The sequence below is a fragment of the Branchiostoma lanceolatum genome, chromosome 10 (assembly GCF_035083965.1).
Source record: "Branchiostoma lanceolatum isolate klBraLanc5 chromosome 10, klBraLanc5.hap2, whole genome shotgun sequence".
NCBI lineage: Eukaryota > Metazoa > Chordata > Leptocardii > Amphioxiformes > Branchiostomatidae > Branchiostoma > Branchiostoma lanceolatum.
Genome location: NC_089731.1, coordinates 12,265,807 through 12,290,178, shown reverse-complemented (window position 1 = coordinate 12,290,178; position 24,372 = coordinate 12,265,807). Strand labels below are relative to the sequence as shown.

Genomic DNA, 24,372 nt, shown 5'->3' with positions numbered 1-24,372 from the left:
ACAGATACCAATTATGCACATATATTCCTAATTTGCATAATTGATGCAAATGTTCTCTCTATAGCCGACGCGGTTAGTCTGGTAGAGACTTACCGAAAACGCGGTTAGTCTGGTAACGTTAGAGACTAACCGAAAACGCTGACAAATGGGTGGTGCAGTTAAGCGGATTCTACTGTACAAGGAAGCAGAGCTGAGGTAAGAGTTCATATGGAGTGCGGAAGTGGGCGGTAAATAGATAAATGAATGTTTTCAGAATTCACACAGAAGCTGTGTGAAATATAACATTTATTTCGCCTATACCAATAGGCCCTATAGTATGGGCGAAATGGGTGAAATATAGATTATATAGCTCTTGGATTTCCTCGATGAAGTTTTGAAATGACTTTTAACCATCCTTGGTATGACACACTTTGCACAAAATTATGTAAAACTTTATTTTCTTAATTTCAAACAAGTTTTGCGTATGTCTTTGTGCCCTTTCTTGGATGTCCCCCGGTTTCCCGCCCTATGACGTCAGGTTTCCAGGGATCGTGTTCACGTGATCAAGGCATGGTCTTCTTCACGGCCGAAAAACCTATTTACCGGATATAAATCCCTCCGCATCAAAATCGTTGGCCAGAACAAACCGAAAAACGCCAATAGTACGTAAAATATTAAGATCCAATATCAATTTAATAATTCCAGATTTTATATTTTGACGAATGAATTCTGAATGCCGTAGGAGTTGGAATCGTGTTTAGGACTACTTTGTTTCGCGGCATGATATTTTCTCAGACTGAAGCGAATCTCCTGATCGTCCGCCCTACGTTCTCAAAATGGCGAACGCACCTTTCAAGATCGGGGATAAGGAATTTTCTGGGGTGGTTATCACCCTAGAAAATTGCCTTCTCCCGACTGAAAGGCTCGATGCGACCCCTTCTGTAAACGATGGGCTCGAACATGAGACCGAAGTGGACTTACGGATCCTCGGGTGCGAGTATATCCAGACCGCTGGCGTCCTCCTCCGCTTGCCACAGGTTCGCCATCTTTGTTTCTGTTGTCCGAATTTCCTCTTAGAAAAATCACCGTGTTACGTTCCTCACTGCGTTTTCACGCCACATTCACCTCAGATTTGCTCCTTGGATAGTTTAAGATTCTAGAGGAGGTGAAGTTTCGGTTGAATATGTATTTATGAAGGTTTCTGCCGTAGGAGTTCTTTGCGTGAAAATCGTCTGACGGCATTTGCCATTAATTTAGCATGTCGACCCCCCAGCATGCTTTTGTTTCACTGAGCCCGACATCTTGAAAATCACAGTCTACATACACATTACAATCACATCCAACACTAGATAAGTACACAATTGAAGACAAATTTCTCAGTAGATTTTCGGTTTTGTTTTCCAGCTAGTAGTTGTTTTAGAGGCAGTTACGTAACTAAATTTTATGCCATTCAACACTGCCCCCCTCCCACCCCGCTCTTACAGTTACAGTATGCATACAACGGTTAGGTAAGATAATGATTCATGTGTTCACCCAAAATTAGGGCCACATGGAGTGATTTTGTGGTCCACTACTGTTGTTACAGACGGCCATGGCGACTGGACAGGTCCTGTTTCAGCGATTTTTCTACTCCAAGTCATTAGTCAAGCACAATATGGAGGTAAGCATCTCAACTAAAATTATGTTTTACTTTTAGTAATGTGTAGAAAAGCAACTATTTGAGACTAATGTTTTGGGCAGACTACATTGATTGACTACGTGGGAACCTGTTCGCGGCTTCAGCTTGGCAGGTCACAGGCCACTTTTGCTACTTGTTTTTATGCAGCATTAATTCCTCTTTTCTTGACAGTTGAGCAGGGTGTATCGGCATTGCTGTCGGAATTGTGTGTAAGAAACATGGCACAGTTGACTAATTCCCCCATCTTCCTTCTCTTATGCCATCAGATCGTAGCAATGGCTTGTGTGTATTTAGCCTCGAAGATCGAGGAAGCGCCGCGGCGAATTCGGGACACAATCAACGTGTTCCACCACATCCGCCAGCGCAGAAACAACAGGTAAGCATCATTCTTACGGCTTTTCATGACCCTCTCATTGTGGAAGTGTGTCCACTGCACGAAATGTGTCACAGAATCAAACTCCGCAAAATTTGGTTTTGAAGGACACTGAATGTGCAAGAATGTTGCCATTGGCAGGAAGACCGTTTTATTTTCCTCACAGTTTTTGCACAAATCAAAGTGCTTAGAAGCTTTGTTGCTTCATGTCAAAATTGTTGACAGAAAATTGATTGTGAACTTTCTATTATTCTTGGCAACTGAGGCCAAAAGTCGTCCCCTTGGTCAAGATGATCTCAGGTTGTTTAAATGTAATAATGTGTTCCCAAAACATTTAGAATCTCATTGATGTGATCACATTGAGAAATTAGACTGTGTTGTACATGCGTTTGAAAAAAAATGGATGGGAAATATTTTTTTGGAAAGACATGAAAAATCAATTCCACTGTGAGTGGGATCAGGGGAGGAACTGATATTGGTATTGTCCATTATATAAACTTGTTTGGTTACTTGGGTAATTAAACAAGAGACTTAACAATTTACGTGTTACCAGCCTTTGTTGCAGTCTGTATGTGTGTCGGTGTGCTAAAGCGGGCCTGATTTTCACAAGGATGCCTGTGTTGTAAAAGTGTTGTGGATAGGAACATTTAGATGTAGAGATGATTGCGCTAAGGGGGCACCAAGGGGAAGTTGAAAATGGGTTAAAATTGAAAAGTTTGAAAGAGTGGGTGGAAGAAGAATGTGGTGTGCTTTAGGAAGAGATAATTCGTTCCGAAATCCTACCAAAAGAGTCAGGTTTACTGTATGGCTGTAGAATGAGTGCATGCCTGGTTTGCTCACTTATTAACTTGCAATTTTCTCCCCTTTGCCACCAAACCTTTCAGCGACCACGTACGGCTCCTAGCGACCACCCATGGTTACTGGGCGACTGCTCCGGTTGCCTAGCGACCACCAGGGCTCCTGCTCCTGTTGGGTTCGCCTAAGGCCGTGAGGGTCGGTGCCAGGAGGGTGAAATCACCCGCTCTGAACCGTACGGTTTGTATCCATCAAGAGGAGGGAGGCCCCAAAATGTCACGGCCAACCACTTTTCCTTTCGTAAACCATTCGTACCACATCCTGTGGCGCCCAGCATTCACAAGTTTCCCTTCGTTCAATGCATCTTCACTTTCCTAATTCACCTGGTTTTCAATACCTTACTAGCTGTGTTTGGTCATTTTCTGGCCAGTTGTGGTCATGATGATACTGGGAACAGAGTATGTGCCTGTTGGTAATGCGTACAATAGTGTTAAGGTTACAGACTTGTTTCTGTCGTGATTTTTAAGAAGTAAGTTTTTAATGCTGTAATGTGGTAGGCTGTGTTTGTATCTATACAGGGTTGGTGCCAAAAAACACTACTGGATGCAACCTTCCGTCAAAGGTGGCTTGACAAAGGAATGTGTCAGTTCAGTTGTGTTAGTGCTCTCGCACTCGAAAGCCATACTGATTTTGACTTTGAATTAAGTGAATTATCCAAAAAAAATTGCTTTCTATTGCATATGTGCTAAAACATGTGGAAAGTCTGCAAACATGGCTTTCTTGTGGCTGAGTAATGAGAAATGTGTATTGGTTAAAAAAAGGCTAAGACCATTACAAGAGATCGGAGAGACAGAGGAAAAATTAACTACAAGTGAGAAGATATGGAAGAAATGTCGTATCCTTTTCATGTGCTTTTAATCATAATGCAACAGTGACCATTGCCGCCAATTGCAGGTAAGTGACTTCAGTTTCCTTTTTTGGTTGTTCAATCTAAGTAAGTGTAGCAAAGCTTAAGAAAGCTGATGATCTGTATGTGCTCCTTTATTGAAGGCATATTTGTCAATATGGGAAAATGGATGAGTTGAACTTCAGTATTAACCCTTTCCCTGCTACCTCACCATTCAACCAATACATTGTACAAAGTATTTGCTGAAAGGTGACCTAAAGCAGGGAAAGGGTTAAACAGAATTTGCATTTTTAAGAATCAAGGTAAGGAAACCAAACATGATGTTGGAGAAGAAAGATTGTAACTGTGGTATATCTCTGAAGTACTACACTATTTTCTCTGAGTAATGTAATTAAACACACCTGTCTTGAAAGTACATAAGACAGTTCTGTGCTAACCACTACCTCAAAAAAAGCATGAATGGTCAAGAAATTCAACACTGACCATAACACTCTCTCTTTCTTAAAAGTGAAAGTGTATTGTTTTTGTAGTCTGTATGTTCTTTGTTGTCTGTATGTCCTTTGATATGGTGAAACAGCAATCACATGTTACTGGTTAAGTCATGGATGAATGTTTGATGTCAGTCTGATGCATGTAGCCTGCAAATTCAATCCTTGTCGAAATCCTTTATGCCACCATTTGTGTTGAAAAATATGTATTATAAAAGTACTTCACAAAAGGAATCACACCTTAATATACATGACGTCGTATTTTTCCTTAAACAAGAAGGTTATGGGTGTGTATGACAGTGTATCCTTGTGAATAGTTGGTCTGAGTGGTATTTGAGTAACCATGAGTGTTCTATGATGTAGGACCTGGCTACTTTCATACCAGTGAAAATGAAAGCAGTGGCAAAACTAGGGAAATGCCCACCTTCACTATGAATAGTATGATTTAACATTACTACTATTGCATGGATGAATTCCACTGTTCCAGGAATTCGGTAGGGATGGGAGGTGGTCTCACTGTTGACAAATACGTTAGTCACAATGTTGACTATCGCCCATACTGACCAATGTTCTGAAAACTACCCCACAGCCATTATTTGAATTCCTAGAATATTATTTTGTTGTTCTTCATCATGCAATGGGTTTGCATTGAAAGAATTTGAAGTGCAGGGACATGTTTGCCATTGCTAGGTTCCTGTATTTTGGCTAGCCTGAAAAAACAGTCCTTGCCTGAATTACTATATTGCAGCTTTCTTAACCAGCACATCCTCACCACCCAAACACACATACCTCCTACATGGCAATATTTTTCTTTTGTAATGTTCTTTCAAACATCCAGAAAGGATGCTGCATTTATCAAGAGTCTTCAATGGCAGATTGAAAAGAAATTTATAGCTTTCACTAGAATTGACAGATCTTAAATGTCAAGAGGCAATTGGCCAAGAAATGCCCTTGCTTTGCATAAGGTACACTTGAACAAGAGTTGGGATCTCCATGTTGCAGAACTTACAGCTCACATTAAAGGGAAATACACGTTTAGAGATTATGAATAGTATAGATTTTCAAACATGATCAGGAAGTTATTGATGTTTGTGCTCTGTAGGTTTCTACCATTGAATTTTTTCTTGTCAGTGGACCTTCCACCTTAGTGTAACAATTAGATTTTCAGAAAAGGATATTGGTCCAAACCTGGAATATTGCAGGAAAAGAATTCCAGACCTTCAGCCAGCGGTCCTTCACTTATTCTGATTTCTGTAACATGAAATTACAATATGTATTTGTAACAGGGCAAACCATGAAAGAAGAAGAAATTGTCTTTTTTTTTTATAAACCGGCTCAAATTTCACAGTGGTCTGAAGCTTTTGTTCATGAGGGCTTGCTCTGGCAGTTGTGTTGGATCCTGACCAAAAGTGTTATATTAGAGATGAACTGTTCTTTCATAGCAGTGTTATGCCGACAATTCCCCCTTTATTCTTCCATGGTTTACCCCCAAATGATAAAGCAGGCAACAGCATGGCTGACATAGTGTCAGTTGTAGTCAGGTGCGCATTCTGTTCCCAGTCTTATCTGTTTTATCTGTAGTTTTTCTTCAAAAGAGATGGTTGGCTCAGTCAACAGCCATTTTTACAAAGATCCAACCGTGGAAAGTTGGGATTGTGTTTGTTCAATGAACTCGAGAAATTTGAAATTCCCTGGGGGAAAAGTTATAGCAAAAGGATACAAGCTGTTTCTGACTGGTTTTGTGGCACAAAGCCAAGTAGGGCTCATAAGTCAGGCCTTCGGTTGTTTTTGCCTTAAAGATGTCTTTTTAAGTGTCCCGTAAACGGTGACAAGGATGACTTTTTAAACATAGCATATAATTGAGCATTTGTTTATTATTTGCTTATTTTTTGGACTGTGCTATAATGTGAGTCACACAAAAAGGGCTCGGATCAACTTAAGAAATTTAATCAAGGTTAAATTCAACTTTGTGCAAGGGGCATCTATACCTGAAAGCCTTAGATTTCTGAGCCCTGTTGGCACTAGGACTATGTTATATTGAGTGAGAGAAAAGGTTGTGGAGTTTAGGTAGGCTGTGTTACATGGCGTGGTCTGTCTGTGTGTTTCAGGCCTGCACAGCCACTTATATTGGACCAGAACTACATCAACACCAAGAACCAGGTCATTAAGGCTGAGCGGAGGGTGCTGAAGGAACTGGGCTTCTGTGTGCATGTCAAGCATCCGCACAAGGTTGGTCCCAAACCAAACAACTTTAGTATGAACCTCTTATAAGCACTGTGATAAAGCGCAATGCATGGTCCATCGTGACTGCTCATGCACCAAACTTACCTGAGACTTTAATCCAGTTTTTGACCTGGACATGCTATGGTCTTGATTTTTTGGTGGCAGATAGCTTGTGATGTAAGGAAAAAGTTGTGTAGGTTTGGGCCCCCTCGCAGTCTGCTCTTGAACTGCAGGGGCGTTTTTGTAAATCTCCCAAGGAGAATAATTGAACAAATGAATGAATTTCCATGATAATTTTCACTGTTGTTTTCTAGCTTGACCTAGCTCTCACCAATAAGTACAAGCCCAGGATTATGTATGATTATGATATGAGAAAAATGTATTGCACAGCTCTGACTTGGAAGCAACAACAAACATGTATATCTGATACTCTGTTTCCCTGCAGCTGATTGTCATGTATCTTCAAGTGTTGGACTGTGAGAAGAACAGGAAGCTGGTGCAGACTGCATGGTGAGTATGAAGGCAGCATAGACAGAAGGGCATTAACCAGCTATAAGTCATAATCAACATACCACTGGACAGTGTTAAGGTTTAAGGGGCAATCCAGTGTTGTCCACCCCAGCCCAAAGTTTTTTTTGTTAACTTACAGGCAGTACTAATAGTTCTTATTTTGGATGTCTTTCATACCTTATAAGTTATATTCCAAGTCAAGTCAAAGTTTATTGCACAACGATTGTAACAGGTACAATGTACGGCAAAATTCCACTGGCTACTCGCATTTAACTAATACAAACTACAGGAAGGTTATAGGCTATACAATGTTGTCAATGGTAGAAAATATCAACAGGAGGTCCAATAGACTATACAATGTTGTCAATCGTAGACACAAACTAGCAAACAACTTCATGAATGTACTTAACATGTTGGAACAGTTACATTTAGCTTAAAAACACTTCACGGTAGTCTGTAACTTTTCAAAAGCTGCTCTGGTTGGAGAAAAGTAAAATTTTTATTTTATCTGTTCTCTTCTTAAGGAACTTCATGAACGACAGTCTGCGAACGGACGTGTTTGTGCGGTTCAGCCCGGAGACGATAGCGTGTGCGTGTATCTTCCTGGCGGCGCGTCAGCTGAAGGTGCCGCTGCCTAACCGAGCACACTGTCCCTGCCACTGGTACGAGCTGTTTGGAGCATCCGAAGAGGAAGTGCAGGAGATCAGCCTCATGATACTCAAGATATACGCCAGGGACAAGGTAGCTTCAACATGCTTCATTATGTTTACTGTTAGCTTTTATTTACCCTGTAGTGCTTATTCAGGTTCCTTTTTGCATTACGCTCTGTGCCAGTGTGGAAGTTAAGTTATCTGTAGCGAGCTAAATGGTTAACACTTTGATAGGGTTAGCCTTATAGCCTTTTAAGTAAAAAAGAATTTGTATCAGATGCTGTAATTCTTGATTTATTAACGGTAACCTAATTTAAGCTGCTAAAACGGTAACTAGTCAACTACTAAAATTTCATCATCGCAATTGATCAGTAACATTTGAGACACTGATGTTTGTTCCCACCGTTGAAATTAAATGCCATGAAGTACTCCATTTCCCCCCCCCCCCCCACTAAAATTACCAATAGCAATATTAAACGGATTTACAGTGTGTTGACCTTAGCTTAGATGAAGATGTTGAGAAGACTTGATGCCTTTTTCCCTGTAGAAGAATTATGAAGACCTGGACAAGGAGGTAGAGAAGAGGAGGAAAGTGCTCCAGGAGGCAAAGCTGCGTGCCCGTGGTCTGCTGGACGACCAGGGACGGCCAGTGGACAGCACCACAGGAAACTCCTCACCATCATCACGACCAAGTGAGTACAGATGTAATGATGTCCCCGTGACGCAAGTGGTAACGCAATCCCGCTGCTTTGCCATCTGGATCAAATTCCGTGGATCCTGGGGCCCAAGTTCAATCCTAGGGTCGACTCCTGCTCGGACATGTTGTAAGGGATTAGATTTGCATTTCAGATGGTGACGTAAAGCCGGCAGCCCCGTGTATGAGGGAGCTTCGGGCATAAGACTCATGCATCAAAACCTCTGCACGTAAAAGAACCCAACACACTTTTCGAGAAGAGTAGGGGTGACCCAGTGTGCTTGGCCAAAAACCTGAGCTGTGGTGAGGCCACATTGTACTACCACTAGCTACTTGAAGAAGCATCATGCCTCTCCTCAGTTGAGGATGACTGCTTTATCTTTACCTATTCGAAATGAGCAGGGGAAGGTACTGAAATCTTCATGTATTTACACTGAAAAATCATCTGTGAAAAGTCCTGTCTGGAGGATCTTAACTTCCTAGAAATGTTCTGTAACTTAGGTATAAGAAAATAACGATTTCTTGTCAGGGCTGTGTGATGCTAGACTTAAGACACCTTTCTCATGAAGAGGAATGTATCCTATGGTCTAGTCAACAGAATGCTGTTCTTTTATGTTGACAGTGTGCAATTTAGCACTTTGGTAACCAGTATTGTTTTTTTTTTTCAGCTTCACCTAAAACCCTCAGTGCCAAACCCTCCCCTGTCCGAGATGCCAGCTCTGACAAGAAAGTGAAAAGAGAGGATGGTGCCAGTTCAGGAAGTGCTCACAGGTACAGTCTAGTTGTATTACTAAATCCTGCTAGAAAGTCTTTGAAAATGTAGGCCACAATGGGATTGACAAGCAAGACTTTGTACTAGTCTGTTTGTGCATTACAAGAAATTATAAATGAGAATCAGTCAAAATGTATCTTCAAACAATTGCAGAAAATTGAATCCACATATTCACACTACACAAGGCTGTCACAAACAAAGATTAGTGTACACATGCTGTTTCACTAATGGAGTTTTCTTAATGAACATAAACATAGATATGGATCAAGTACACATTATGCAAGCTAATGGTGAAAATGAATAGTGTTTAAGTGGATATTGAGGCATCAGTAACTGTAAATGCATTTAAGTTTGCGTGGTTTTTATTTCGCGGTATGGAGGAAATGGAGTGTATGCGTTTGAAACAATAGTAGTGCTACAGTCATTGGTGGGCAAAAAATTTCGCGCTGGTTTTAAGTTCGAGCTGAAGAGTTCACAGCGAAAACTGCAAACCTAAAACCACCACGAACATTTCTGCATTTACAGTAATTGTGCTCCAACAGCTAAGCTAATTAGGGCTTGTTGCTGCTAAATTACAAGTACATATGACTAATCATGTTAATAGTGTCATGTAGAAAAAATTGTTCATGATTCATTATCAATCCTTCTGCAGCCACAAGGAGAATCGAGGGGGTCGGGACAGAAGTCGATCTCGCAGCAGCAGAAGTCGATCTCGGTCTCCGCGCCGAAAGGCCCGCAGTCAGTCGGGGTCCTCTCGTAGCAGCAGCCGCAGCAGGAGCGACAGTGGGAGCCGCAGTCGTAGCCGCTCACCGACACGCAACGGCCACCACGCCAGGCTCTCCCCGCCCCGAGATCGCAACAGGGAGCGCCGGTCCCACGACAGGCACAAACGGGCCCTCAGCGGGAAGCGTTCCCACGCCCATAAACGGCGCCGAACAAGATCTCCCATCTCCCGCAGTAGAAGCCGTAGTAGAAGCAGGTCTCACAGTAGGTCTCCAGATAGGTACAGTAGGAAACACTACCACAAAGAGAGACCAAGGCATCCCTCTAGGTCCCGCTCAAGGGAGAGGAATAAAGCAGCCAAACACAGTAGCCACTCACGTGATAGGCACGGTCGACGTAGGTAACTGTTTCATGGGTCCTGGAAGGGTGTGTCACATTTGTTCAAAAACTTACCTCATCAATTAAACAGAACTTTGTAATTTGATTTGATTTAGAGCTTCATTAGATAACTGTCAAGACAAATTATGTGGAGCAGAAGTTGATATGAGAGTGTCAAAACTGAAATTGATCAGGCATTTAGAATGTTTAGATTTCTTTGACCTGATTATTGTTAAAATTACATTAGATTACGGAATGCAATTGTGTTGTTTTTTTGTAGCAAGTATATGTAGTATAAACATGATTTGTCACAAGATTCTGCTTGGATACTGTGTACGTTAACGTCCGTTAAGGAAATGCAGCAAGCAGATAGGATAAGAATGAGCATACTGTATACTGAAAATACTGATGAGCTACTATGTGCTGACAACAGTTATATCAAGATTGACCCCTTGTGTTATACATGAATTTATGTTAAAAAAGTAATTGACATACAACATCAAACGTTTCGTTTTCAGTGCACTCATTGTTAGATGGTTCATATTTGGTTACTCAACTCTGTTATTTACGCCACCAGTAAGCCATCTAAGAACACTACCTGGACTAGGAATATTTCATACGTTTTTAGACAATAGATAAAGTTTGATTGTAAAAACTGTTACAACCCAAGTGTGCAATAGTTAAACGTCTTTCTCCTCAATTTTGTCAACATGCAGTTTCTGTTCCGTGTTAAGTATTTTGCAATCTTGGGGGTCAGAATATGATTAACAAACACAGAGTCACCAAGGTGTGCAATTAACCTTGCAGTTGTCAATGTCATGATTTTATCAAAGCATTGCAATGTTATTGAAAAGGCAACAGTTTCACTACTCACAAACTATAAATATTATCACAGTGGATTCCATACATTACGAAACTGCTCAGTGAGAACATGCACAGTATTTGAATGGATGGCAAAATGTACATGTAGCTTTTACACTCTGATCACTACATCTTGTGTAACCTGGTGTAAATAACATGTAAAGCCTGGGTGCCTTTTTTGTAATATGCAACAAGAGGTTGCCCTGGCCTTTTCTGTAACCCTTATGTACTAGTTGAAAGAAAAATGAAGTCATTGTAATGTATTCCATGTACCTAGATGTTGGGACTCTCATTTGTATCTCATACACATGTATTACCCTTAAGATAGTAGTGTTTATACTGTGAGATCAATAAATGTCAACTTTTATATCATATCTATTGCTGTCCAGGTGTAAGTTTGTCTTATTATGATGTGACCAAGGTGTTATCTTCCCCCACATAATAGAACGAGTCGGTTACAGCAAAAACTGAACACGTCTTGAGATTTATTATTCAGTACTTGTGGCGCTTCTATGACTAGGCGACTTTACTAACCGATAAGGAATGGGGACTTCTGATTGGTCGACGCCATCTGGATATGTGATAATGATTGTGCTCTTCTGAAGTTCCTTAAACGTGTGCCTGGATAACATGATAAATAACTGGACAAATTTACTTCAGGTAATATACCTTTATTTGTAGTCCTTTTTATCCAAACAACAAACCGGTAACAGACTTAAAAGTCATGAAGTTGAATACTTGATATAGTATAGTATATCTCCTAAAGGTTACAACACGTGCGCTCACTTAAAATGCAGGTTGTATACATTCCGTAGCTGCATTCTTAGTGTACCCAACTTTCCGCAAAACATTGCATTCAAAACACGATTGAAAGTTATACACCACATGATTCTAGAGAAACGAGGAAGGTAGACCATACTGAAATGCCGGTATATAAAATTTAGTACTTGTATTAGCTCAAAACGTCTCATAATACAATGAGAGCGAAAACCTCTGCAAAGTATGAAAAATACAAACAACAAATCAAGGTACGTTACACAGTACTAGTCATTTCGTTGAATTCATCCTTATTGGAGCAGCAATTTATTACTGAGAACATTTATTACTGCCTGCGAGCAGCGGCCACGGCACAAGTGACGGCTGCGACAAGGAGCTGCCATGCCGGCAGGATCCGCAAGGAGGCCGAAGCGTCGAAGGAGCTGGATACGGCCCGTCCGTTGAGTGACTGAACTGGGCGGTAGTTGTTGGCCATCACTGCCGCCGCTTGGCCAGACTCTGCGGTGAAGTAGGCGCCGCTGACCAGGGAAGTCAGCTGTACGGAAAACAACAGTAGTTCAATAATAGATAGATATTGACGTTCCATGCTTTTATCGTACATACGCCTGTTACGCTAGCTGTGAGATCGCATATCACTCTCGAGATTTTCAAATAATCGGATAAGCCCCCCTCTCACTGAACCCGCGGCACGCTGGCGGCGTCGCTGCGACCGGACGATGATTGTCAGAACTCCCAACGAATTTCATCGATTAAAAAAAACGCTTTGTGATCCTTTGTGTACTTTGTTGTCATACTTGCACGTTTCGCATGATATTCCCATCATAACGTCAATTGCAAGGGTAGCACAAATCCAGTTTAGGACGCAGCGACGCCGCCAGAGTGCCGCGGGTCTAGTGAGATAGGGGCTTTTAGCCTCTACCAGGCTAACAGGTCGCTGGAAAAATCGTAGGAATTGGCCAAATAGAGGGAAAACATGCCAGAGAAGTTAGTCCGCTATAGAAGTTACAGTTTTAGACCTGTAGATCTTGTGGATGGCATATTGGACCCTCTCTCCGTAGCCGACTACCTTAGCATACTATTCACTCTATTTGGCCAATTTCTACTATTTTTCCAGCCATCCGCGGGGTCTGGTAGAGGCTAAGGGGCTTTAGTATTTACCTGACTTCGTGAGATTTTGATGGTGTCATGGAAGACGGTCCATACCACTACCTCGTCACAAGTAGGGGTAGTCAGGCTGCCCTTGTAGCGGTAGAAGTTGGTCTTACTCGAGGGCAGAATAGAGTCCAGGGTAAATTCCGAAGTGAAAGTGTACGAGTCACCTGCACAAAGAAAAAACAAACAATCTTAAACGTCGGTTTTGATCAAAAGTTTTGCACAGTATTACAAACTCATCCATTGGCCAATAGCGAAGACATGGCAACGATGATACCAAATAGATTCCTAATTTGCATAATTAATGCACAAGCGCCATACTTTATCTAAGCGGTAGATCATTGGATAGTCCATATTACGACATGTCAGTTAAAGGTGTACATGACCTTGAACAGATTATGTAAATGTGGAAGTCATTTGCATAATTAGAATAGTTCATGGAGATATGAGGTCTCCGAACTCTTGTTTTAGCCAGTTACAATTAACTTCAATAACCAGATCTATAGGTTAAACAATCATCGTGTATGCAGGTTTTCTGCCCACCTGAATCGTTCACACTCTGGAGGTTGTCGATGATGGGAGCCAGGGCAGCATTGTCACTGGACGACTCCTAGAGGGGAGAAAACATGAACGTTTTATTCTCAATAGTACCTTATGTCCTTCTTCTACTTTTCCAGATGTTTTATCTTTATCTTTCACCTACCAGTTCCCTTCAAAGGATACACAAGACCACAGTATGCATGGGTTTCAATGGATCGATTGAAAAAGATCAAAGTCCATTTTTGACCCAAAGCAAGTGGAAAATACAGTTACTAAGGGTATGAGTTGACAAACAAGTACACAGAAACAAATTTCAAAGGCAATTTTTAAGCTCAACCCAAGGTTTCTTAAGAGCCTCCAAGTTGATGTTTGTCCACTGGTTGTTCTCGACATAATATGTTACACCTGGCTGTAATTGATCTGAAGGGTACTCAGGGAGTTATCAAAATATTGATGCTGTATAATGTTAACTGCTGCCTAGTCCAGGTTCAAGGCCAAGTTGCCAATACAATTACATTCTTGAATTTAAAAAAATGTTATCAGCCGAACCAGAACGCTCTCCTCTGGTCTTGTGTATGGCTTTAATGTTGCTTACAAGGCCAACAATACTGATGATGTGAGCTACATTTATCATCGCTATATATATATACGTCGATATCTGTGGATGATTTCTAACATAAGATACGCAGTACGTGTATACGTAGGCTAAGGGGAGAAAAGCGGTCTAACCTCCAAGAAGAACCCAAGGACGGCCAGGGCAACATCGGAACCTGAAGCGAGCGCGTCGCCGAGAGAACTGTAAGTACTCGAGTAGTGGACGATGTGAAGCTGCAAACAAGCATTGATAAGGTGATTAAGACAAAAGAAAAAAATACTATTTCTACAGTGCTGACATATATGTATAGACTGGTTATCTAAGCCATTGTGCAATATTAAGCAACGTTAGAATATGTGTTGCGCTGAAACATCCTACTTATTCGAATATTCATGATCACACCTAGCGGCGTCTTCATGCAATGCCACAATATCTGACTCTCTGGGACATCATTTTGTGTGGCACTTGAAGATCTTTAACTCAATAGCGTTTTAGTTAATAACTTGCTGTTTACATTTGTAATTATGATACGCATGTTGTACCTTTATAATGTTTTTTTAAATATCACAATGTGTTCCGTCATAATGTTGTGTGTCGATATGTAAAATTCTAAACAGACCTGACAATTCATCGTAAAGGCTGCAACAAGGCGGTTTTAGAGAAATAAACAATAAATAAAATATTAAGTATGATAATGTCAGTTTTTGGTTGGCCATACCTCTCCGGGAAAGGAGTTACCGTTCAGAGTGTGTTCGGAGCCTACGGTAAAGTCGGACGTGCTGCCCCAGTGGAAGTGGAACTGTGCGGCGATGTACGAGCCGGTCAGGCCGCCTCCAGACACGGAGATGGCGTTAGAGGCAGAGGTCAGCGCAACCAGAACTGTAGGGATATGTAAAGAACCCTTAAACTACTAGTGAAGAGGGTAGCCCAACAAGAACTGTAGGGATGAAAGAATTGTGAGAGAGAGAGAGAGAGAGTGAGAGAGAGAGAGAGAGAGAGAGAGAGAGAGAGAGAGAGAGAGAGAGGGGGGGAGGGGCAGGCAGCTGAAGCAAAACTGTAGGGATAAAAAAAACTGTTAGGGGCAGAGCACAGCTTAACAAAAACTGTAGGGATGACAAAGAAACGTTAGGGATGGGGGGGGGGCAAAGAACCATTACATGGAGAGAGAAAACGCTCAATCAGAACTGTGCGATACCAGAGAACCGCTGATAGCAGAGAAAAGCTGTAGGGATGATAGAGAACCGTTACGATGGAGAGGACAGCTACAAAGCTGTAGGGATGATAAAGAACCGTTACGATGGAGAGGACAGCTAAAAAGCTGTAGGAATGATGGAGAACCGTTACGATGGACAGGACAGTTAAAAAGCTGTAGGGATGATAGAGAACCGTTACAATGGAGAGGGCAGCTAAAATAACTGTAGGGATGATAGAGAACCGTTACGACGGAGGAGACAGCTAAAAAAGCTGTAGGGATGATAGAGAACCGCTACAATGAGAGGACAGCTAAAAAACTGTAGGGATGATAGAGAACCATTACGATGGAGAGAACAGCTACAAAAAGCTGTAGGGATGACAGAGAACCGTTAGATGGAGAGGACAGCTAGAATGCTGTAGGGATGATCGTACCGGAGTGTCCATTATTCTGCAGCGACATGCTGACGTCACTAGGGACTGCATCGTACCCGGTGAAGGAGAACGCACTGTACGTCTCCTGAGTCGCTGATGATGAGACTATGTCGATGGGAGACTGAGCGTTGGCATCACAAGAGGTATTAGCCACCACGCTAGCCCAGTTCGCAGGAGCTGTTGAAAGGTCACAAGATATATGGTAATTCAAAAACCATAACAGCAGCATCATTGTGATATTCCAAAATTCTGAACTAATACAGTGATATACTTCTGAATCTTGTCTGGTTTTTGTATTCATTTATGTTAGAAAATAATACTTTTCGTTAAAAACTAATGATGAATTACTCACTTTTCTTTGTTTTAACAGTCGATATTTTACCAGGAATGTACATGGAGAGTGCGTTGACCTCTTTCTTTTGTACTCTACTTTTGATCCCACCAACCTCCTTGATCCCACACAATACACAAAGCACATCGTGACTTCGCGCTTCAGTAATAGCCGCCCCCTGTATGATATATCTGTCATACTGTAAATACAAGTACTCACCCGTGCTTCCACTGTAGCCCCATGTTGCACCTGAAAAACAAATACATATGGTGTAGAATCTCCTTGTGTATATACAGATAATAAAGGCTTACCAGGAAAAGAGAACAAAAGACTATCCTGTTTTCACAGGAAGTCGTCACACCTTTATAAGCCACACAAAGACGATACGGGTTGTTATCTCCATGAAAAATGGAGATATTGTTTTGGGTGTGTCTGTGTGTGTGTGTGTGTGTGTGTGTGTGTGTGTGTACGTGTGTGTGTTTGTTTATAGTAGAGTGGATTCATTCCTCAAGCTAACCGACATCTTTCACACCGCAGTCGTTCCTCAGTAAGACATCTGAAGCCGCGTAGTTCCTGTGTAGGACTTTTATTCAGTCTAGTACCACCGACCGGTTTCGCGTTACAGCTTTTTCAAGTGTACAGACTAAAACACGTGTGTGTGTTTGTGTTTCGGGACTATTGTAGTCAGCATAACTCAAGAACCTCTGCATGGATTACAATGATATGTGGTATGTGGGTAAGTGTTGGTAAGACAAAGGCAACTTTTGATTTTTGGCCCCCTGATATGTGACCTTGGTACTGCAGTAGAACTTCCATTTTTGTATCTTTTGACCTGGACGTGCTATGGTCTTGATTTGTTTTGTGGCAAATAGCTTGTGATGTAAGAACGAAGTGGTGTAGGTTTGTGACACATAATTACGAAGTTAATCAAAGGTGTACAAGACCATGCATATATTATGTGAATGTGGAAGTAATTTTTTCAGGTGATTATCGTATGATCTTTTATCTACATGTGGTTTGCAGTACGCATGCAGTATCGGCGGCCATGAAAGATGTCGATACATGCATATCGATAGGTCGTGTTCGGTTTTGATTTTTCCTTTTCATCCACCCTACCCCCTACACTCGTATACGTATAGATTCAAACAAGCACCCAGGCGGCAAAGCACAGGTACTATCCTAACACTCTAGGTTCTATTCTTCTGACAATATTCTGTTCCCAAAGCCTGATAGCTTCCAAAACAATGACCATCCCCAAGCCTGATAACCTCGTAAAATGGCCAAATAGAGTGATTACATGTAGTATGTAAAGGGAGTCGGCTACAGAGAGAGAGACAATAGGCGACAGGTAGATTTATGACTTAAATGATCTTCAGCGCTGAGCTAGTTCCTTTGTACAAATAATGGAGGGATTAATTTGCTACCCTTTGTAGATACCGACTCCCGTACCATACTACTATCTCCCCAGCGATCCACGTAGCATGGTAGTCTGGCAAATTCCCCCACACCTGAGATAGGTAGCCTCCACCGTGGCAGGCCTTCTTACAGCCCCCGTCACAAATAAGAAAATTCAGCTCGGCCGACGTGTTGGCGACCTTCAAAATGTGCATTTTCGGCCGAAGTACGGCCGACGTCCTGTCGATTACGTGGGCTTCGGGCGATTTTCAGAAATCAGAGTTGATCCAAATATTTGCCTTTTACCACGTTAGTCGATTCTGACTTCGTCCATGTCCAAAAGATGGTACCATCTCATGGGGGATTCTTAAGTTTTAGTGTTCGACAGACGTCACCCGTGATTTTCGGTGGAAAATACGGTCGACGCTCGGGCGATTTTGAAATTCTGCGAGCTTCGGGCGATCTACAAATTCGGCCGACGCTTGCATGAATTATGACGCCGGCTTAAGGAGTATGGATCGTAGAATTCGACAAAAGGAGGAATAATAGCCAGGAGATTCAGTCCGTAGGGAGGTCAATAACTGCGTCTGAAAATGAAACCCTATTGAGGCCAAACTTCCCCAGTAAATTATATTCCCTCTGCCGGCGTAGTTAGTCTGGTAGAGACTACGTTTTAGGTCCCGGCCGCACAGTCCAATGATAATAATAGGGATGGATTCCAGGCCGTTGTTCCCGTGAAACATACAACGCAAGCGGGTAAGGATATGCTCTACATACTGCCTGCAATTCGGCTTGTTATGTTTCGGTGCAGTTGGTAAAAGCATTAGTATTCATGAATGTGAGAAGCACCCGCATGTTTATTTTCTTACACCTTGTGTGTATGTGAGATACGAGATTGGGTCAATCTACATAAGGGACCTCCCCAACACACATACACACAAACACACACACACACACACGCACGCATACACACACACACACACACACACACACACACACACACACACACACACACACACACACACACGCATACACACATGCACACACACACACACACACACAGCAACGTAAGTCGTAAGCGTTGTGATTGATTAACAGTTCAATCATACTCAAGTTTGTAACGTTGGGTAACATAAATTCGGGATTTTTCCGATAATGGTTGACTGAAATCAATCTAGCAGAACAATAAACCATCCTTTTTTTCTATAATTCTGTCAGTATCATGTACTATCTTTGCACTAATCATATATATGGTAGATTTTGTCTCTAGTCGTGCTGACACCATAAAATTTCAACTTGAAACTACCGTCCGCCGCACGCACAATGACGGTGCTGTCGGACAGGGGGGCACATTAATTCGGGAGAGAAGATTCGTCTTGAATATCTTACCGCTAATCACATTTTATACAGCAGCTATTCGTTCCATCCTTGGCTTGAGGAGAGTGCTATGGATATAGACGTGTCCAAGTAAAAAAAAATACACGAAAAAACGGCCGTACCGCACACATCAGGCCAGTTCGGGAACAACCCGTGTGTTGAGTCGGTAGAACTTCACTCAAAGTCGGCCCATCGTCATCATCGGGCAACGTGTAACGTTACATTATTCATGGCAAGTTAGCTGGATGCCGTAGCAATGGTAATACTACTATGTCCATGTGTTCCTTGTTGTGTTAGGAGCAAACTTTGAGGAAAATATCTTCCTCAGTCCACTATCACACGCAGCATTTAGACAAAAGGACAACAGGATTCTGGTTAACAATATGGCGGCGGGAAAATACACGTGCCGTAGGTTGTAGCAACAGAGAGGAGTTTTGATGATTGATCACACTTAGAATCCAGTTGCAGGTTAGCAAAAGAGATTGTAATAAGTTGTCTTGTAAATAATTGTGTTTAGCAGGAAGCGGATGTGACATTTTTCTTATAAACCAGCCGACAACCATGTTGTGTAATTCTCCCACGAAGCCCTCAGACTGTGACAATAAGGGACGGAGAGTTTTTGACCTCGTCGCCTTATAATGCATGCTTATCGAAGCTTTTCAGACAGTGTTCTGAATACGTTAGTCTGTCAGGTTTGCATTTCTAGCGGCATTACTTATGTTGCATCTAGCACATATCCCTAAATACCCCGTTTTCGAAAAATCGCGAATTTAAGTACCCCGCGAATTTATGTTACCCAACGTTATCACTAAACTGATTCGGAAACATATATAAAAAACTTTATTTCATATAGCGCAAAAATCTTAGACCCTTAGACCTTAGTTCCTCCCTCAACTTTGTTGCATAGGTCAACTTGGCTTCGGATACTTCTTCTCCAAAGGTTTCGGTCTTGTGCCGCTACTGCCATTTCCTCCAGTGAATGTAATCCCAGCTTCTTCCCGTCGTTTTGCAGTGTTCGCCTGAGAGTGACCTTAGGCCGTCCTCTCGGACGAGTGCCTTTCGGTTTCCAGGTCATGGCAATTCTAGTCGTTCTGTGCTCGGGTACCCTCCACGCATGCCCGGCAAAAGTTAATCACCTTTTCATTACAATTGTGCTAAGAGAGGGGACTTTTGCTATTTGCATAAGCTCTTCATTTGTAACATGGTCTCGCCATGAAATGCCAAGAATTGATCTCAGACATTTGCGCTGAAATGTATCTAGAGCGTGTACTGTCTCTGTGGTGCTTTTCCACGTCTCACATGCGTAGATGGCTGTCGGTACCACAATGGACTGAAAAAGCTTTAACTTTAAGGGTATGCTGATGTGCTTAGAAAGCCAAATTTTTCTTAAGTATTGCCACATCCCCATGGCTTTACCAAGGCGAGTTTTGATGTCCTTTTCTGTGCCACCGTGCCTAGTAATAGTACTTCCTAGGTATGTGAAGCTGTCGACATACTCTACTTGTTTGTTGTCAAGTAGTAGGATTGGTGTAGGGTTTTCTATAGTTGTCATGCCTTTTGTTTTTTCGCCGCTTACCCTGAGGCCAATCTTTCCACCTATGTTGGCTAGGTTGTTTGTGAAGTTTTGCAAATTCTCACAGCTGTTGGCCAATGCAGCTAAGTCATCTGCAAAGTTGAGGTCGCTTACTGTCCCCTCGCAAAAATCTACTTCGTTATTTATCTAGGGTGTACATATAAAGTGACAACAAATTGAAATTGTACGAAAGTCGAGGGTCACAACAAAGAACATGTTCTTATTCAACTGCCAAACTTGCAAATACAACTCTATAGAGCTATTCAGTATATGCTGTATTGTCGATTCTGACATGCATGACTTCAACTTCACTTTGTGTGATTGTTATAAAGAAAGACTAGCTTCAAACGTGTCATGTAATTTTATTTCGTTCCAGGCCTTCGCCTTCTCCATTGTCCCAGCCTTTCTCGTGTGACTGTGTGCTATTCTACTGATAACGGGCTTAATTAAGTTTTTGATGACATTGTGGTCATATCTGTTGAAGCGACTGGTCGTAGTGATTCCGTCTTACCGCGTGCCTTTAAACTATTCCTTTTGTTGTTGTAAAAGAACGCAAAAACTAGCGGTGATTAGAAGGTTAAAGAAGGTTAGATGACATGGTTGAAAAGCCAGGTCTCTGATTGGCCGGCAGCACGTGTGTTTGAATGAGTGAAATCGAAAACCATTTTATAACGGTTGCTTAAACGCAAGCCGGCTTCGGATTTCATCCTCTGTTTTGTCGATTGTGTCCCACATTTCAAACTCCTTCAGGCCTCTATGCGGGCTGAAATATAGTATAAACTGTCCAAAATAGAAAGACTTTTGTCAGAGGAGCTGTGTGGATAAAAGAGTACACGGCCGCCTGAGTGATTCGATAACAGCACTTGAAATACTAACTTTCATCTTTGTATTAAGACGCTAGTCCCGCCCTCATTTTCGATCGCGATCGCCTTCATTCTTCTCGCTTTCAAAACACCCCAAAAGCACTAAAACTTCGACACACTTACATGTACACGAAAAAGCGGGCATGTCTAAATAATGACTAGTTTATAACTGCACGATGCATAGAAATATTGAGCCACATTTGTTGTCCCCTGTGGTATAACAAAGGTGCCATTATCCATACAAACACCGTTTGCACTCAGAAACTGCTGAGCTAAACAATGGACTCGTTAACCTCTTTGAACCAAGGACCATATATAACCTCTTTGCTTGAACTAAGTATTCAACCATAGCCTTTCGGTAAACTGTCCGTACACCAGGCCCTACACAGAGGCACAACGCTGTTTACCTTTAAGCTTTACCTTCGGACAACCCGAAAGGAATGTGCAAGCTACGGCCTTGATGGTAAGATCACGAGTAACTAGAATACAGGCGCTTTCCCTCAAGCTTCGGTGGCTCCAAACAGAAGCCTCCCAGTGCAGAATTGAGCAAACATTCGGGATCGCAGAGCTACGAGTACTCTCCAAACAGAGGAGTGGGTCCGGATGGTTTTTGACGTGTTTTGGGGCGTTTTTGTCGGGCTTTCTACTTTGTCATTTTTTTGTTGGTCTCACCAACCCACAAGAAAAAACATGACATGACAAAGTAGAAAGCCCGACAAAAGCGCCTAGAAACACGTCAAAAACCAGCCGGGCACACTCCTCTGCTTGGGGAGTAGCTATGAGGACAGAGGAGGGCCCTTAGCCCCTACCGTCTCAGCTCAAGATTCTTGGATGCCGTTAATTAATGTTGTAACCAATGGGGTAAAGCTAATCTTGCATCATAAATTTGATGTGTGGTATGTCATTCGTTCGACACCAGCCATATTATTTACATTTTACTGACATCCATCCCATAACAAAAGCACCGTTAGTTTGACCTTCGCTACTTGAACGTATAACAAGAGTGACAAGATTGAACTTCGTGTCCTGTTTTGACTGCAGAGACTAGCTAGGTTATAGCTGCATGGTTAGGGAATGTCCGATGAAACCTCAACAAGTTACCGGAATTCTTTAATACAATAGTGCAATTGAAATGCTAATAAATAGGAATACTATATAAAGAGGAACATATCCTGTTCCTGTTTGATATGCTCGCGACCGGGTATATAAATACGGCGGATATGCTTTAATGTTCATATACATATACAGCAACGTTACAGACGTTTTTATGGCCGTACGAGCTCTCTTTCTTTCTTTCTGCCCTTAGAGACACAACCCTCTTGGCTGTCATACTACGAGGGCATCGCAGGAAAAGGGCCAAGGGAGACTCCCAGCTTATTTTCTTGGTCGCGACGTCTTGACATTTTGACGGCACAAAAAAGGAAACGAAGTACTAGATGACAGCTGTCAGTTGCTTTAGTAAGATGGACGTTTCTCGCGCGTGACTTTTTCCTCAGTTCTAGAACAGGCTGTCGTTCACTAGAAGACTGACGACGCCGGCTAGAGGGAGAATATTTGCCAGGAGAACGGTTTGGCCACCATCGGTTTTCATTTGCGAGGCGGGAATGTTAACCTTTCTGTGGACTGACTCTTCTACCCAATTATTCTCTTTTTGCCGAATTCTACGATCCGTACCCCTATAGGAAAACCTGGTGGAAGCTATGCGCCCTGACAACACCCTTTGCTACATTATTTTACCCCAATACCGGTACCGGTTGTATGTATGCGCAACTTTCACTACATGTCAGTCGCCGCCGCATCGCAGTTAAAACCGGACTGTATTTAGGGTAAAAACGTACCTTTTGCCAAAGGAGTGGTGGCGAGGAGAAGGAGAAGAGGTAGGACTGTCGCTTGTTTCAACATCGCGAGCTTCTGTCACCGGAGTTCTGACGTGAATGTCTCAGGAGGGAAGAAGTGGTGTGAGCTTGTGACAACGCCCAACTGAGGTACACCTCTACTGGGGTTCGCCTTTTTACCGGAATACACAAGAATACACCGGAATACACATGCAGAAGGGTGAAATATACCGCGATACAAAATGTTTTGATGAGTAAAGATTGTAGAATGCTATATTTTGGTGTATAGTGATGTATATATAGCCGTGGGAACAATTACAAGAAGTCACAAGAAAATGCTGAGCGATCTTGGCAACTAGCGAAGGTGACCCAGTTCATCGCCATGTTTGTTACGGTCACTAATTACAATCTGTTCAGCAAACAACGGTTCTGAAGCATTTGAGGTGGTAAATATACCACCAGAAATATGTTCAAGACCCTAAAGTAAATGTCTGCTAAGTTTCAGTGACTGTACAAACTTTTGAAATTTCTTCTTTTTTTGGTAATGAGGTGAGTTCATTGACCTCGACGTAATTTCACCCTTCTTTTTGTGTATTCCGGTGTATTCCGTTGCATTTCGGTGTTTTCCAGTCTATTCCTGTAAAGCACCTCTATTGCGTCCTGTCAACAAGGCATTAATATGGCACAGTCCACCTAGGGGTGTTCTACAACAACTTTGTTTTCGTCTTTGTTTGTAAAACGGATGACTAACAAGTATACGCAGAAACATCTCGGATATAGATATTACGTTGTAACTGTAACTTGTAATTATTCATGGTTGTACTACGTAAATGTCTGATTCTGATTTTAGGATTTTAAATCCCCCTGACATTTTTCAGTGGTATCGCCCTATAGCTTGTCAAAAAAAGGACGACGCGATGCCACCCTCTCCTATTTACTTGGTATCTTGTTTCTCGTTCTAAACAACATGATAATGTTGACACAATCGTGCCTGACCTCCCGCTGAGACACTAGCTACTGGGTCCTCCCCTCCCCTTTCCAAATGACAATGGCCTCAATTTCGGGTTATACATTTTGCTGGTTTGTCTCGTGTAACAAAACCCTTTGCCCTATTCTCCAAGCAGAGGTTTTGAAATTTGAAACCTGTATATCCCTAAAACTACCTACATTCTCACAGAGGTGAATATACCATGATATACATGCATGTACCTCGTTGAAGGGCATGTTCTTTCACTATTACTTCGTCAGTGAGTGAGTTGCAAAATCTCTATCAAAAG

At 42.1% G+C, this 24,372-nt stretch overlaps 2 protein-coding genes across 3 annotated transcripts; one reads left to right on the top strand and one right to left on the bottom strand.

Moving 5' to 3' along the window:
* Positions 1-774: 774 nt before the first annotated feature.
* LOC136443455 (cyclin-L1-like) lies at positions 775-11,405 on the top strand. Of its 2 annotated transcripts, none has more exons than XM_066440700.1 (9): positions 775-1,016; positions 1,565-1,639; positions 1,924-2,033; positions 6,329-6,449; positions 6,889-6,953; positions 7,478-7,694; positions 8,151-8,295; positions 8,966-9,068; positions 9,722-11,405. In XM_066440700.1, the coding sequence occupies exons 1-9, from the start codon at positions 816-818 to the stop codon at positions 10,194-10,196; spliced, it is 1,512 nt and encodes a 503-aa protein (XP_066296797.1). In that variant the 5' UTR covers positions 775-815; the 3' UTR covers positions 10,197-11,405. The 2 variants fall into 2 exon arrangements, with proteins under 2 accessions (XP_066296797.1, XP_066296798.1); XM_066440701.1 differs by having other exon boundaries at positions 902-1,016; positions 1,523-1,639.
* Positions 11,406-11,499: 94 nt separating this feature from the next.
* Positions 11,500-23,316, bottom strand: LOC136443466 (carbonic anhydrase-like). Its single transcript, XM_066440712.1, has 8 exons — positions 23,099-23,316; positions 16,272-16,301; positions 15,722-15,898; positions 14,814-14,974; positions 14,230-14,328; positions 13,504-13,570; positions 12,967-13,127; positions 11,500-12,343 (listed from the first exon to the last, which is right to left on the bottom strand). The coding sequence occupies exons 1-8, from the start codon at positions 23,160-23,162 to the stop codon at positions 12,134-12,136; spliced, it is 969 nt and encodes a 322-aa protein (XP_066296809.1). The 5' UTR covers positions 23,163-23,316; the 3' UTR covers positions 11,500-12,133.
* Between the last annotated feature and the right edge of the window lie 1,056 nt (positions 23,317-24,372).

Excerpts from the sequence above, each read along its gene's own strand:
- LOC136443455 (XM_066440700.1), top strand. The coding sequence starts at position 816 with ATGGCGAACGCACCTTTCAAGATCGGGGATAAGGAATTTTCTGGGGTG. Across the intron at positions 1,640-1,923 it reads TAGTCAAGCACAATATGGAG|ATCGTAGCAATGGCTTGTGT; the intron begins GTAAGCATCTCA and ends TTATGCCATCAG. Across the intron at positions 9,069-9,721 it reads AGTTCAGGAAGTGCTCACAG|CCACAAGGAGAATCGAGGGG; the intron begins GTACAGTCTAGT and ends ATCCTTCTGCAG.
- LOC136443466 (XM_066440712.1), bottom strand. The coding sequence starts at position 23,162 with ATGTTGAAACAAGCGACAGTCCTACCTCTTCTCCTTCTCCTCGCCACC. Across the intron at positions 13,571-14,229 it reads TCCTTGGGTTCTTCTTGGAG|GAGTCGTCCAGTGACAATGC; the intron begins GTTAGACCGCTT and ends TCTCCCCTCTAG. Across the intron at positions 13,128-13,503 it reads CCAGAGTGTGAACGATTCAG|GTGACTCGTACACTTTCACT; the intron begins GTGGGCAGAAAA and ends TTCTTTGTGCAG.